At 41.0% G+C, this 13,683-nt stretch overlaps 1 protein-coding gene and 1 long non-coding RNA gene across 7 annotated transcripts in view; one reads left to right on the top strand and one right to left on the bottom strand.

The window, feature by feature from the left end:
* The window catches only part of sgcd (sarcoglycan, delta (dystrophin-associated glycoprotein)), a 219,560-nt gene that overhangs the window by 163,806 nt on the left and 42,071 nt on the right, over positions 1 to 13,683 (top strand). For 3 of the 4 annotated variants that reach the window (XM_014004073.1, XM_014004076.1, XM_014004074.1), the window contains 2 exons: positions 2,200 to 2,272; positions 7,754 to 7,877. In XM_014004073.1, the coding sequence (XP_013859527.1) occupies positions 2,200 to 2,272; positions 7,754 to 7,877 (197 nt within the window). Of the gene's footprint in view, positions 1 to 2,199; positions 2,273 to 7,753; positions 7,878 to 12,814; positions 13,678 to 13,683 lie in introns of those variants that run through there. The other variant, XM_014004075.1, reaches the window with a different exon arrangement.
* The window catches only part of LOC106514679 (uncharacterized), a 3,793-nt gene continuing 3,326 nt past the window's right edge, over positions 13,217 to 13,683 (bottom strand). For 2 of the 3 annotated variants that reach the window (XR_001309910.1, XR_001309911.1), the window contains one exon: positions 13,217 to 13,657. This is a non-coding gene — a long non-coding RNA (uncharacterized LOC106514679). The remainder of the gene's footprint in view (positions 13,658 to 13,683) is intronic. The other variant, XR_001309912.1, reaches the window with a different exon arrangement.

Genomic DNA, 13,683 nt, shown 5'->3' with positions numbered 1-13,683 from the left:
CTAACCATTTATCCATCCATTCATCCACCTAATCATTCATCCATCCATTCATCCAACTAACCATCCATCCATCCATCCTTCAGTATTTATGCATTGGGGGGGGGGCTAAATATAAATAAATATGAAGTCTGACTGTAATTATTTGGATAGTATTTGGTCTATATTGGAACTGTTTATTTTGATAAAAACTGACTATAAYTGTGAATCAAATTTTCTTGTTTTGAATTTGAGTTGGACATTTTTTATTTCACTGTCCTGAGTCTCTGCAGTCTTGACTGTCAATAATGAAAACATCTGTATGTTTTAATGTTAAAACAAGGATGAAGAATTCAACAAAATTAAAATTAACATTTAATTTATCTCTTCTCCATTCGGATCTGTTTCTACCGAACTAAACCTTTTAGAATTTAATTTCTTTGTTGTTTTGATTAACTTTGAATCAGAAAACGAACACTTGATCCAGCTTATTTGCAAACTAAAAAWTTTTATGCCGTAATTATTTCACTTCAAACACCAAACACTCATGCTGTTGCTCGTTCAGCCTGATTTACATCTTGTACCTACAAGAAAAAACATTTGACAARGGCTCAAAATTCATCCTAAAAAGCAGAACAGAAGTGGCTCCACCTGTAGCAGCGATAAGAAGGAGAGCTTTTTATCCCACATGACTGAGCAGGAACACCAATTTGCATAAAGATATTTTATTTCCCTGACTTTTTGATAGGTTTATCTGTGTTATGAAGAGCTCCCCGAAGGAGCGAGACTGTAAATATCTCCAGACTTTGAGGGAAATCAGCCATTAAACACCTGTTTAATTAAAGAATAGCCAAATCTGTCAAACCTGTCCCGACACGACTGTTTCTGTCCAGATGTTGTCAGAATGAAGGATGTAGAACAAAGACTAGTTGAAGCTGTTCTTTTCAAAATAAAACCAACAAACTGTTTAATTTACGTTTCTCCTGTCSGGGTCACAGGGAGCTGGAGACTGMATATGTCTCCAGTTTAACACAGGGACACCTGGACTGTCTCCAGTTTAGCACAGGGACACCTGGACTGGTCTCCAGTGTGTCACATGGACAAGAGGACTGGTATCCTGTCTAACACAGGGACACCTGGACTGGTATCCTGTCTAACACAGGGACACCTGGACTGGTCTCCTGTCTAACACAGGGAAACCTGGACTGGTCTCCAGTCTGTCCTATGGACACCTGGACTGGTCTCCTGTCTAACACAGGGACACCTGGACTGGTCTCCGGTCTGTCCCATGGGGACAAAGAACCATCAACAGTTTAGAGTCTCCAGTGAATCTCACGTGGACATAAGGACAACCAGATAACAGGAGAAACCCACTTGTGGACGGGGAGAACGTGTAAACTCAACCCAGAAAGCCTCCAGGCTGGGAGTCAAACCCTAACTCTTCTTGCTCAGAGGCAACGGCTCAACCATGGCTCTGCTGCTGGTAGTGGTTGGMAGTGATCAACACAAACRCTGAGRTCTAACTGAACTGAACACTACAAAAGGCAGCGGGTGACGTGCATTCCTTCATGTTTGCCTGTTTTTCCARAACTCAAACGACAGAAACCATTTCTCTCAGCATCACAGTCAGCCAGAGCCTCGGAGGTGAASGGTCCCACAATTTCTCCGGCTGTTTTCTTTTGTTTTCACCGACCGCAATCAGGCGAATCAGAGAATCAAGAGCCAAAGCTCGGCTGTGGAGCTGAAGAATGTCACTGAAACCATTTTGTTGTCATTGGTTTTTGATTTCAGTGACAGTATTTCAAGATGCATTTTCGCAGGAAATGCAGTTAATCCAGTTTGTAGTTTGTTTATTTGAGTAAGGTAACATATTATTGTGTATAATGGTGCTGATTTGTGTTTCTATTTAAAATAMTGTGCTGTGAACTCTTGTTCTTTAAAGGAGGTAATAAGTTAAAGCATTACAATTAAGTCAGCCTAATAAACACATTTAAAGTTTTTTTATTGTAAAACCTCTTATTGTCTCAAAAGTTCATCCCTGTGTTTTACTGTTAGTCGGTTACCAATGAGGCAAGCCGAGGGCCGCAGTGCCCGCCGTCTGAAGCCATATGGATCGGCAGACTCTCTGAGATTATGTCCATCGATTGGATCTGAGGGGTTTGTGGATTCAATCGACGCTGTGCTCCGGCTGACTTTGTCTTTTTTTTTCTTCTGTGATTCCAGGGGCCGAAGGAGCCGTGTTCAGCAAATCGGTGGAGACGCCGCACGTCAGGGCCGAGCCGTTCAAAGAACTGCGGTGAGTCTGAAGTCATTCTCGGTGCGGGGGAGGGGGGGCAACAAAAAGATAAACAGGAAATAGATTTTAATGATGCCACACCGGGGATGTAGTTTAAAGCAAAACACCTTGAATCAGAACCGACTGCAGCCGGGATTTTCGGAGGAAATGAGACTTAAATGGTGGAGATAAAAAGGTTTTCAGTGTAATATTTCTTCAAGGTGGATGGTGTTTTACAGTTTATCTGCTCCTTACAGGCATCAGTCCAATTCATCTCAGGCTCACTGTGTGGTTTAATCTCTCCTTCGTCTCCCCGACAGTTTTTTTTTCTTTTCTTTTTTTTTTTTTTTGTACGGGAGCGAAGTGTGGATGCCTCCCTAATGTAAATGTCTTGTTTATCATCATTCACTCGGCTGCGCTGTCAGTTGCGATGACAATCAATCAGGGCGGGAAGCTCTGCGAAAGAGACCCAGAGGAGGAAGTAAGAAGAGAAGCTTGTGAGGAAATAAAAAAACAAGGAGGAAGAACAACAGAGCTGTAGTAAAACTGAAACATTTGGGACCCGAAGAGGAAAACTAYAGTACAGAAAACATAAAAAACCCAAAGTCTTACATGTTGGTAGAGGTTTTTAGGATGAATCCAGGATAGTTTTTACAGATTAACAGAAGAGTCCGAGAATAAAACAACAACAATAGAACAGTTTTAAATAAAAATCTGTTGATATAAAAAATTGAAGTTTCAAGCGGCTGTGTTGTTAATGCTTTTATTTGTATAGACATGTTTTTAATTTCTGTGGAATCAACGTTTTTTACTATTATAGAAAATTAAGGGTAAAAAATGACTGAGTTCAGATCCGTCGTCATCCATATAATTTGAGTTTTTTCTTGTCATTCTTTAGTTTGTAACCTCCTCGACACCAGCTGAGGATGAAATCTGGCCGAAACGATCCAATTATGTCAGAGCTCATCGGAGCGCAGCTAAAACCTAATCTGACTCGTTCCAAAACTCCTCCTGGCAGGTAGCAATCGAGGATTCAAATCCAGTTTGAGAAAAACGCCTCACTGTGTTTCCACTGAACCCAGAACCATCTGAGCTGAATGTGTCGACACAACGGCTCCAACGAGGTTTGATTTATTGAACTCTGAGCAAAAATAAAAATAAATTTAAAAAAACGGGAAAACGACAAGRTAACATTTAAAGGAGCTAGTTAAATATAGCAAAAAATCTAGCTAAAAGCTGAGTAAAAAAGTCGTCAGAACAGCAGCTAAAAAAAGGCAGAACAGAAGCTAAAAGTAGAGAAAAAGTCTAAAGTAGCAAATTCCTCACTCCATGTAACAAAACACTAAATACAAGCTAAAATTTAAAGGAGCTAGTTAAATGTAGACAAATTTCTAGCTTAAAGTTCAATAATAAAAACACGAGAACAGCAGCTAAATATAGCAGAACATTAGCTAAAGGCAGAAAGTCACAAGTTCGTCTCCTTCTAGCTAAAAGCTAAAGTGAAACGATCCTGTCCTGGAAACAGTTTCTTGTCCTCATAAGAAGACAGGATGTCTTCACGAGGACATGACGTCCTCTGATTTAAATATCTCAGGGTAATTAAAGTTCTTTACCTTCTCTTTTCATCTGGAACATCTTCACCTCACTTCTCCTCCTCCTCCTCCTCTTGACTGRGTTACCTTGATCTCCTCTTTCTCCGGATCCTTCGTCTCCTCTGATCTCGTCTTTCCTCCTTCACCTCATCCTCGCTCCGCTTCCTGCCTTCTTCTGTGATAATCTGTGACCTTGAGTTGTTTCAGAAGGACGACGCATCAAAACAAAAATTAATTCAGTTGATGTGATCAGAAGACTTCACTCTTTTCTCCTGAAAATTGCAGCTTTCGCCTTTTATTCTGCTCATCTTGGGGACAATCTGGATTAAAGCTTGTTGTTCTTTCAAAGCAGCCCTTTCTTTGTYTTTATTTGCATGTCTYTTAMCAAAATATCTCAAGAACCAAAAGACTTAATGAAGCCCAAAAATGTCTAAAGCTCAGTCAGTTTTAAAGCTGTGGAGCTAAACCCTGGTGTGGTGGTAACTGAGAGTCACCTCAGACGCAGACTCTGAGGTCTGACTGATCTCACAGGATCCTTCAACCTGTTTTCTTTATCTCTGTTGGTTTTATTATCCAGCCTGAATCAGACGCTCTGTCTGTTCCGAGACATTAACCAGACCCAACGGTTCTGACTCTGACCTTCATACAGAACAGAACCCGTGTTTCTGCTGTTATCTGAAGGCGAACGTTATGAAGAAGCAGCGTGAAACGTTATTAACCTTCGATCCTCCGTGTAGATATGAAGAGGAAGCAGGACAGACAGGAAGATGAAAKTTTATTGATCTCCAGCAGGAAATGAGGTCGTCAGTCGTAAACAGCTCTCAGGTGACAACGTGAAAATAAAATTTTTAAATATATCATAAATACTGTATAAGAAAACAGGAAGTAAAAAGAGTGAAATATAGAAAAATGACAAACATAGAGAAAAATCTGCCACCGCTGCATGGAATCCATTTATTTATTCATCCATTCAGTTATCTACCATTCATCTCTCCATCGACCAATTCATCCATTTATCTACCCATTCATCCCTCCATCAATTTATCTACCATTCATCCCTCCATCTACTCATTCATCCATTTATCTATTCATCCATCCATCTACCTATTCATCCCTTCATCCATTTATCTATTTATCCATTCTTCCATCCATTTATCTATTCATCCTTCTATACCCATTCATCCCTCCATCCATTTATCTACCATTCATCCCTCCATCTACTCATTCATCCATTTATCTATTCATCCATCCATCTACCCATTCATTCCTTCATCCATTTATCTATTTATCCATTCATCCATCCATTTATCTATTCATCCATTCATCCATTTATCTAGTCATCCATTTATCCATTCATCCGTTTATCCATTTATCTAGCCATTCATCCCTTCATCCATTCATCTAGCCATTCATCCTTTCATCAAGTTATCTATTTATCCAMTCAWCCATCCATTTATCCATTCATCCATTTATCTACCCATTCATCCCTCCATCTATTTATCTACCTGTTCATTCATCCATTCATTTAGCTTACAGTTCATCCATTCATCCATCCATCCATCTGTTTGGCCAACTGTTCATCGACTTATCCATCCATCCTTCCATTCATCCAGTTGTTCATCCATCKATTTATCCAACTTTTTATCCATCCATCCATTTATCTACTCATCCATCCATTTACCATCTGTTCATCCATCCATTCTTCCAACCGTTCATCCATTTGCTCATCCATTTCATCCTACCATTCATCCAACCATTTATTCATCCGGCCATCCATTCATCCACCATCCATCTTACTCTTGTTCGGGTCTTGGGGGATTTCAGTGAAAAGCATCTCTGTGTGTGAAAAATAAAACCTCCTTGTTGGTGACAGGAAAACAGAAAACCAACAAAGACCCGTCCTCTGCAGGTCTAAATCTTATGAAGCGTTATGACATCGCCTCTGCTTACAGTAAAGATGGGCTCTGAGTGTTTTTTTATTTTTTTTGTAGAGATGTGACGAGGCGTGGGCTGATTTTTAAGCCTCAGACAGAAGCGTGTGAGCAGGTGGTGTCGAAGTGTCGGATCCACTCAGTTTACAATCCGGTCACGGCTCTGTGTGTTTCTGCTCCCGGGATGATTAGTTTGAGATGTGGAAAATCTTCAGGTCCTCACATAAAGGTCATGTTATTGTTCGATACATTAAATCTATACAGGATGTCATGTTGTGTTCGGGGAAAAAACAGCATCAGCAATTTATTGATTAATCAATTACTGACACTCCTGATGACAACTGTGTACGAAGCACATCTGTCCACACAATCAGTTTCTCACATCCCAACCTCTCCACCACTAAGAGCTGTTGGAGGACTTCAGGGACCAGATGGTAGACCTGCACAATGCTGGAATAAGCTACAAGACCATCAGTGAGAAGCTTGATAAGATGGTGAAAACTTGGTTTGATTATTCAGAAACAAAATACCATCAGTCACCCTCGGTCCGGTGCCTTAAAAGATCCTCCTCGAGAAGATGAAAGATGAGTTTTCAGCCCACCATCTCAAGGCAATTTGGACCAGAATCATCAAAAACACCTTTGGTGCCACACTGCAATGTAATGAGTTGAAGTCCATCAGAACCTGTAAAGTCCCCTGAAGGCCCGTCAAGCTCTTTGATGTCAACTTGACCTGTCGAGTTTGAAAGATGAGAAATGTAGCCTACAGAACAGCATCCTCAGCCAAACATGGAAGTGAAATCATTGTTTGGATCTGTTTTCCTGGGTACACAATGAATGACCTGAGGGGCCAAGGGACATGGACAATGAACCATAAAACGTCCCTCGGCCATAACTCTGGAGGTGGGTCATGGATGGGTCTTCCAGAAGAACAATAACCTAAAACATCTACCAAGGCAGCTAAACAGTAGAMAACGAAGTTGTACATTTGGGGTCATGGAACGTCCTTGAAAGTCTCCAGACCTCAGTSCTGCAGAAAACCTGTGGAGCTGAAACTTTGACGTTACCAATCAGCAGCTTAAAAACTTAACCCTCTGTTGCCATCGGGTCTAAATGACCCATGAAGCCTCAACTAAGATCTTGTTGGTCATTTTGCAGTGTTTGCATCAGTTGGACTCTTGTGTTTTTGTACTTTGGTCCTTTTAAGAATGATAAGAGTTTAGCTAAAGGTTAGTGGTAGCCTATAGGTGATTTTGGACCATAGAGGACTGGTCCACAATCATTAAAACCTCTTTTAAGCCGTTTTTGTTTTCATACTTGCAGATCCGTTGTTGTTCAGTCCTTATAATGGCTGCTCTTTTTGAGCTCCAGTTTTGGAGGACACGGTTCAATGATATAAAGCGATGATTGGTCCATTTATAAATGTAGTGTAGTTGAATGTGCTCTTAAAGCATCCCACACCACTAACATTGCATGAGCACTGCTAAAATAGARGTCTGTCTCCAGTGTGCGTCTTCATTAAAGGTGTTCTGCACAAAATACACAGATTTYTGATATTTTGGCTCCTAGAAACTCCTCCTTCTMGGTGTTTGTAGCTTTCTGGAAACACTGCTTTAAAAATTTAAAGAAAAAGRCCACAACACGGCGCTRTGACCGCTGAGTGCTCCATTGTTCTTGTTAATGGTGGCTCTAAACGTTATCTGTATAAGTTACAAGTTGTGCACAATCACAGCATTTCCCTGGGAGTGCCGAAGCAGACACATAAGTCCTGAGAACTGCTCCACTGTGGGACGAACTGACTGATAACTGTGTTGTTACAACTCTTCAGACCTAAAGCACTTTTTGTACAAGTTGGATTGTAGACCAGTGCTAAGAATCTGGATCATTGCTTTAAAGAAGTCAAAATAAACTTCTTTCAGGAAGCAAAAGCCTTGCTGGCTAAAAGTATCGTATTAGTTTTACTCTAATGTTMTCTTTCAGGTTGGAGTCCCCCACCCGGTCTTTGTTGATGGAGGCCCCCAAAGGAATCCAGATCCTAGCCGAGGCCGGAGACATTCAGGCCATTTGCAGGAACGAGCTGCGACTGGAGTCCAAAGACGGAGAGGTTAGTCAACCAACGGATCGTTTACCAAAACCTTCTGAGATTAAAGTAAAAAAACTGGTATGAAATCGAATTTTTTGTTTTTGCCTGTAAAAAAACTAAAAAAAAAAAAAACTGGTCAGATCACAAAACAGAATAAAATGTCTGGTTGGTTGAATTGATTGATTCAAACTGTAAAAAGTTGTTTTTTTACCAATCAGCACAAAAATTAGGCCACAGAAAGACAACATTACCTCCGGAGCTGCGGTCTTTGATTATCACTAATTCTGTATTTTCTGTTTAACTCTATGTCTATATATTTTATTTAAAAAAAAAAGGTCCTCAGCATACATTTATGATTTATTTTTGGTGCTGTACTCATGTTTGTGCAGCCAAAACCAAAAGAAGCCTCATCAAAAAATAAAAATACCAATAAAAAATTTAAATTTCCTGAAAATAATTGTCTTTTACCAACTCAGCAGGGACTAAGAAAGCCCATCCAGGGTTCTTTTGGGTCAGAACTGTGGTTGAAATTGTGTTTCTGATAAAAAAAAAAAACACAAAATAAAAAGAAAATCTTTCTTCTCGTTGCTCCAAACTCTGAACAAACCTCCCYTTCTGCAGCAGCAGGTGAAGGAATTAACGCTTCTTGTCTTCTGGCCCTGGAGGTTGACGTCGCTCCCACTTGATTCGATATTTCTCCTGTCCAAACTTATTTTTAGCAAACAACAATCCAAACGATATTTAGCCCCCTCAGCCAACACGGGCCGACGTTATTAAGATGGCTGCTGGCAATTTCCTGCTGGCTGGCCGTCCTCCAGAACCACACAAAGGCTGGAAGACTGGGAGCAGAAGTTGATTGCTTTTTCTTTTTCTGACTGCCTCCAGACGAAACCAAGGCACAACTGAGTCTTTTATTCACTAATAACTATTTATTTTCCATTCAGCTTCTCAAATATTCTGGTTGTAGTCYTGGGAAAAGGGGAGTCCACCTTTATTCAGTTCTGGAGTTTTAGGACTGAATCAAACCCATCTGGACTTATAACAGGTTCTAAAATGGTTCAGATTAACCTCAAATCAACAAAAACTACATTTTAAACTGAGTTATTTATTAAAACCAAATGTTGAGCCTCCTTTAGCAGAACTCAGTGGTTTTCAGGCTCAGGTGCATCAGTTCACTCAGATTTCTGATCTGTAGACCAGCTGCTGTGTTTGGATCATGGTTCTTTTGGAACCATTTAGACTCTATGTCCTGATGCATCTCAGTAATCCAGGTAAAAAAAAATCAAAAAGAAAAAAATTGTATAGGTCTGAAACTCTCAGACTGAAGAAGTCTCTTGGAGGAGAGACAAAATGCTTCATTAAAGAAGAACCCGTACAGAAGACCTATACAATTTTTTTCTTTTTGGTTTTTTTTCATTTAGACTCTAGAACCCTGTGGTTTACAGAGGAGCTCACAGTCCACTCATCAAACCATGAGCCCTCCACCACCGTGCTGACAGCTGGGAGGGTAAACATCTGCCTTTTCTGGTTCTGCTCCAGAGGTCTTGTGGTTCTCTCAGAACCACGTTGTGCRGCCTTGTTGTTTTATAGAGAAAAGGTCACGACCTTTGACCTTTATGCTGCTGACTGAGGCCTGTAGAGATGGGCTTATTGCATGGTCTGACCTTCAGGCTGATGATAGTTAAGATGGAGTTTTGTCGACTGCTTTTTTTCTCTTTTTTTGGTGTTTTTACCTCGGTTTTTGTTCATCCACTCATTTGCTGCTGCTTCTTTTTCTTTTTCTTTTTTTTTACCCGTGCTCCAACAATTCCCCGCTTTGTTCCGCTCATCATTCTTCGGGTTCATCACGGTCGGCTGAGCTGATAAAGGGATTTTCCTCCGCAGGTTGCGCCAGTCGTCTCGTGTCAGATCTGTTAAAATCACACGGGAGGATTAGGGAGAAGAAAGTGTTTAAAAGTTTCCCACAAAAACATTTGCGTACATTACCACAGTCTGCTGAAATGAGACGAACAGAGRGGGGGCAGGGGGGTGAAGGTGCCCTTGAATCCTGTTTAGTCCAATTAAAAGCAGCCGCAGCAGCTCTCTGAAGCCCCGCCCGCTCCGCGGCYTCTCGCTGCCTTCATGGTTGTGTGGTCAGAGATGAGATGTGGACGTTCCTGTGGATGAGGTGTATAATTAGGACGGTGTTCTCACACCCCATTAGTGCTGCAGACGTCCATTTGTCAAACCTCTGTCTTACACAGGAAGACTCACTCTCTACATCCTCAGGCGCCGCTGCTGCAATTACTGAAAGMTTTCGGCTATTAAATGCCGATGGACCGCAATGAACGCGCAGAGGCCGCTCGTTACTAACCAGGAGCTCCGGTCCTCGTCTGCTGAAGACGTGTTCAGGTCGAGCAGCCCTAGTCTTCTTTATGAAGCAGTGATTTAAATACACTACTTTTATCACATTCACCGTACTCATCAGGTGTATTTGTACAAAGTACTGGATCGGTATCAACGATACCAGCCTGAGTTTTACTCAGTATCAGAATCTGTAAGTAAATTGATGACATCGAACATCGCTGGTAAAGACAGCTGTATTTTCTCACGGTTTGGCCAGCTTGAAATGAAATGGCAGCATAAACCCCGCCCACAAAGTTCAGACCAATCACACGATACTTGGTGCAAACCCCTGGGAGAGAGGTTCTGCCAGGAAGAGGAACGTTAGAGGAGGCCACATGAGAAAAATAAGTTTCTTTGGTCTGTTATGGTGAATACGGACCTGAGGTTTTGGATTTACTGGTCCGTCTATGTTCCAACCCTGACATGATGTCTTGATCCAGACCTCCMTGAGGCAGACCAGTTGAGAGGAGGTTGAGAGATGAGAGGAGTTCAGAGTAAAGTTGAGGCTCCGTCACACAGAAAGGCCTCCAGGTTCAGCTCTCTGATCAGGAAGCCTCTGGGCCACTTCCTCTGGGAGGGAAGCTCAGGGCAGAGCCAGGACTCTTTGAAGGGACCYTGTATCCTCTCTGACCTGGAAACACCTCAGGATCCCTCCGAGGATCTGGAGAATCCCTCTGAAGTCCACTATTTATCCTTTAATTTCATACTTTCCAGGTCCTCCTGGGCCTGAAGGCAGCTTTAACGTCTTGTTTTTGGATTGTGTAAAGACTCCAGACCCAATGRAGATTTGAACCCAGGTCTTTGTTGCTGTGAGGCTAAAAGCGCTAACCACTTAACCACCGTGCTCCCCTAAAAATAACAACAAAAACAGTGAAGATAAAAGATAAAAGCCTCTTTTCATTTAGATCAACTCATCGATTGGACGGAGAAGCTTGATTTATTTCTCTCTTTATGTTGTAAAACTGTCTTTAAGACAAAAAAGGCCAACGTTGCAGCTTTAAAGACTTAATCTACACAGACTCTTTGACCTCCTTATTACCGGCGAGCCTCGGCACGTCGGCCCCTCAAAGATTTGTTCAGCAGCAGCTGTCGGTGGAACCAGCTGAGACTTTGCTTTAAAAAGAGGTTCCAGGTCATTTGTTGGCGATGCCTCCCAGAGGCTCCCGGTAATAGCTCCTTTACCGTTTTTATGGCTGGAGAGCTCCTCCTCTCTGTGGCCAGTAAAACACCCACAGACACGAGCCCCGGGAGGCCTTCAGGAGGAGGAGGAGGAGAGGTGTGTTACTGAGCAGAATGAGAAATATATTTGGTTCCAATCAATGGAGGAGGTAAAATGAGTTTTTCAGTGAGTGAATCTGTTTGTGAGGAGAGGACGGTGACAGAGCAGCTGCTAAAGAGGAGAAACTTATTTTAAACAACAAAATAATTTAAATTATAAATACACTTCTGTCATTATTAACCTTCTCTTATTGTGAGTCAGGAAACATCCAGAGCAGTTTGAACCAACAGGGCAGGCACCAGGACCAAGCTATCGCCTCATAAAGCAGCTTCTGCAGCTACGTGCTGAGAGGAAGAGTCTCTGTTAGCGTCATGGAGGTTAAAGTTGAGTTCATGCTGATGTTTGTCGATTTTAATTTGAGAGTCTCAATTTTCTGTTTGACATGAGAGTCCATTAAACTTAAAAATAAAATAAAAAATTCATTTTCTTTTAGCTTTTAGTTTGACTTTTGCATCTTTTGGTTTTTAGAGTTTAAATTTTTATTTTTTAGCTAGCGATTTGTTTCTTTTAGCTATTAGCTAAKCATTTTTTCTTTGAGCTAGATATTGGTTTGCTTATTTTCTCTTTTATGTAGTGTTTCACCTTTTTAGCTAGCAAGTAGTTTATTTTAGCTATCCATTTTGTTGTTTTGCTAGCATCTTTTGACTTTTAGCTGTTTTTTTAGCTAGCGATTTGCTTCTATTAGGTTTTTTTGTTTGTTTGTTTGTTTTACCTAGTTAGCACTTAGCTTATTTTGCTTTTAGGTAATGTTTTGCTTCTTTTTGCTATCAGATGTCTACTTTTAGGTATCGATTTTCTGTTAGATAGCAGTTTGCTTCTTTAAGCTGTTAGCTTGTATTCTCATTGTCATTTTTGCTGAAGATGTAATGTTTCTAGTTCTGTTATTTTGGTAAAATGTTAGACAGCCAAACTGAAGTTAGGTCTCTAGTTAGCCAGTTTATCTGCAGCTTTAAAAGTTGTTAATTTTACCAAAAGACAGAGTGACTCTTATAGTTTGTCTTYAATGTTTATGTCTAAACGATGTTAGCTTTAAAAGCATACGTCAAATCATCATTAATCATCAGTTATTTTAAAATATTTTTAAGAGTCTTGTCTGTCTTTTTTTAAAGCTCAATCTTTAAACAGCTCACAGCAACATGTGGGAGGAGTTTCTCTCATTAAAATGTGGGTGTAGTTACTTATTAAATACTAATTAGTTACTGAAACTGAATGAGGTCAGCTGGTACTGAGCTGGTTCTGGACTTTTAAATATCAAATATTTAACAAATAAAATCTTTGTCTCCCTCCATCACAGATCACTCTGGATGCTCGGAGGATCCGTCTGATGAGGCTGCCTGAAGGGAAAGCCTCCACCAGCTCCTCGTCCTCAGGGACCAGGCAGATTGTCTACGAGGTCTGCGTCTGTCCCAACGGGAGGCTCTTCCTGTCCCAGGCTGGCCCCGGACCCACCTGCCAGATCAACAACAGCGTCTGCCTCTAGGACTCGTTTATAAATAGGATCTTCTAAAAGGAGAGACGAGCAGAACAGATGTACAAATATCTGCCTCCAGGACTGATTGATGGAGCAGAGGGACAGACTCACAGACGCTCTGACACCAACAACTGGAGACCAGTCTGGACCATTTTAAACCACGGCTGCTGATAGGTGCCAAAACTTCAACGCAAACAAATATTTTTTCTCCTCAGAGACTTGAATCGTTGCAGATTTTAACGGCTTTTTAACACAGAAAGGAACCTTTAGCTTCTTCATATTGAAAAAAAAAACATTTCACAGAGAGAGAAACTGCTATGAACCACGATAGTGATCGATTCTTGGCTCCGCCTCCTACAGATACACGTATAGATGTACATCCTACAGACACATTAACCTATAGATATACGTCCTACAGACATGTTAACCTACAGATGTACATCCTACAGACACATTAACCTATGGATAAACATCCTACAGACACGTTAACCTACAGATGTACATCCTACAGACATTAACCTACAGATGTACATCCTACAGACATTAACCTACAGATACACATCCTACAGACATTAACCTACAGATGTACATCCTACAGACAAATTAACCTACAGATGTACATCCTACAGACATTAACCTACAGATGTACATCCTACAGACATTAACCTACAGATACACATCCTACAGACATT

The sequence above is a fragment of the Austrofundulus limnaeus genome, unplaced genomic scaffold (assembly GCF_001266775.1).
Source record: "Austrofundulus limnaeus strain Quisiro unplaced genomic scaffold, Austrofundulus_limnaeus-1.0 Scaffold21, whole genome shotgun sequence".
Taxonomy (NCBI): domain Eukaryota; kingdom Metazoa; phylum Chordata; class Actinopteri; order Cyprinodontiformes; family Rivulidae; genus Austrofundulus; species Austrofundulus limnaeus.
This window is presented reverse-complemented; position numbering and strand designations above follow the sequence as displayed.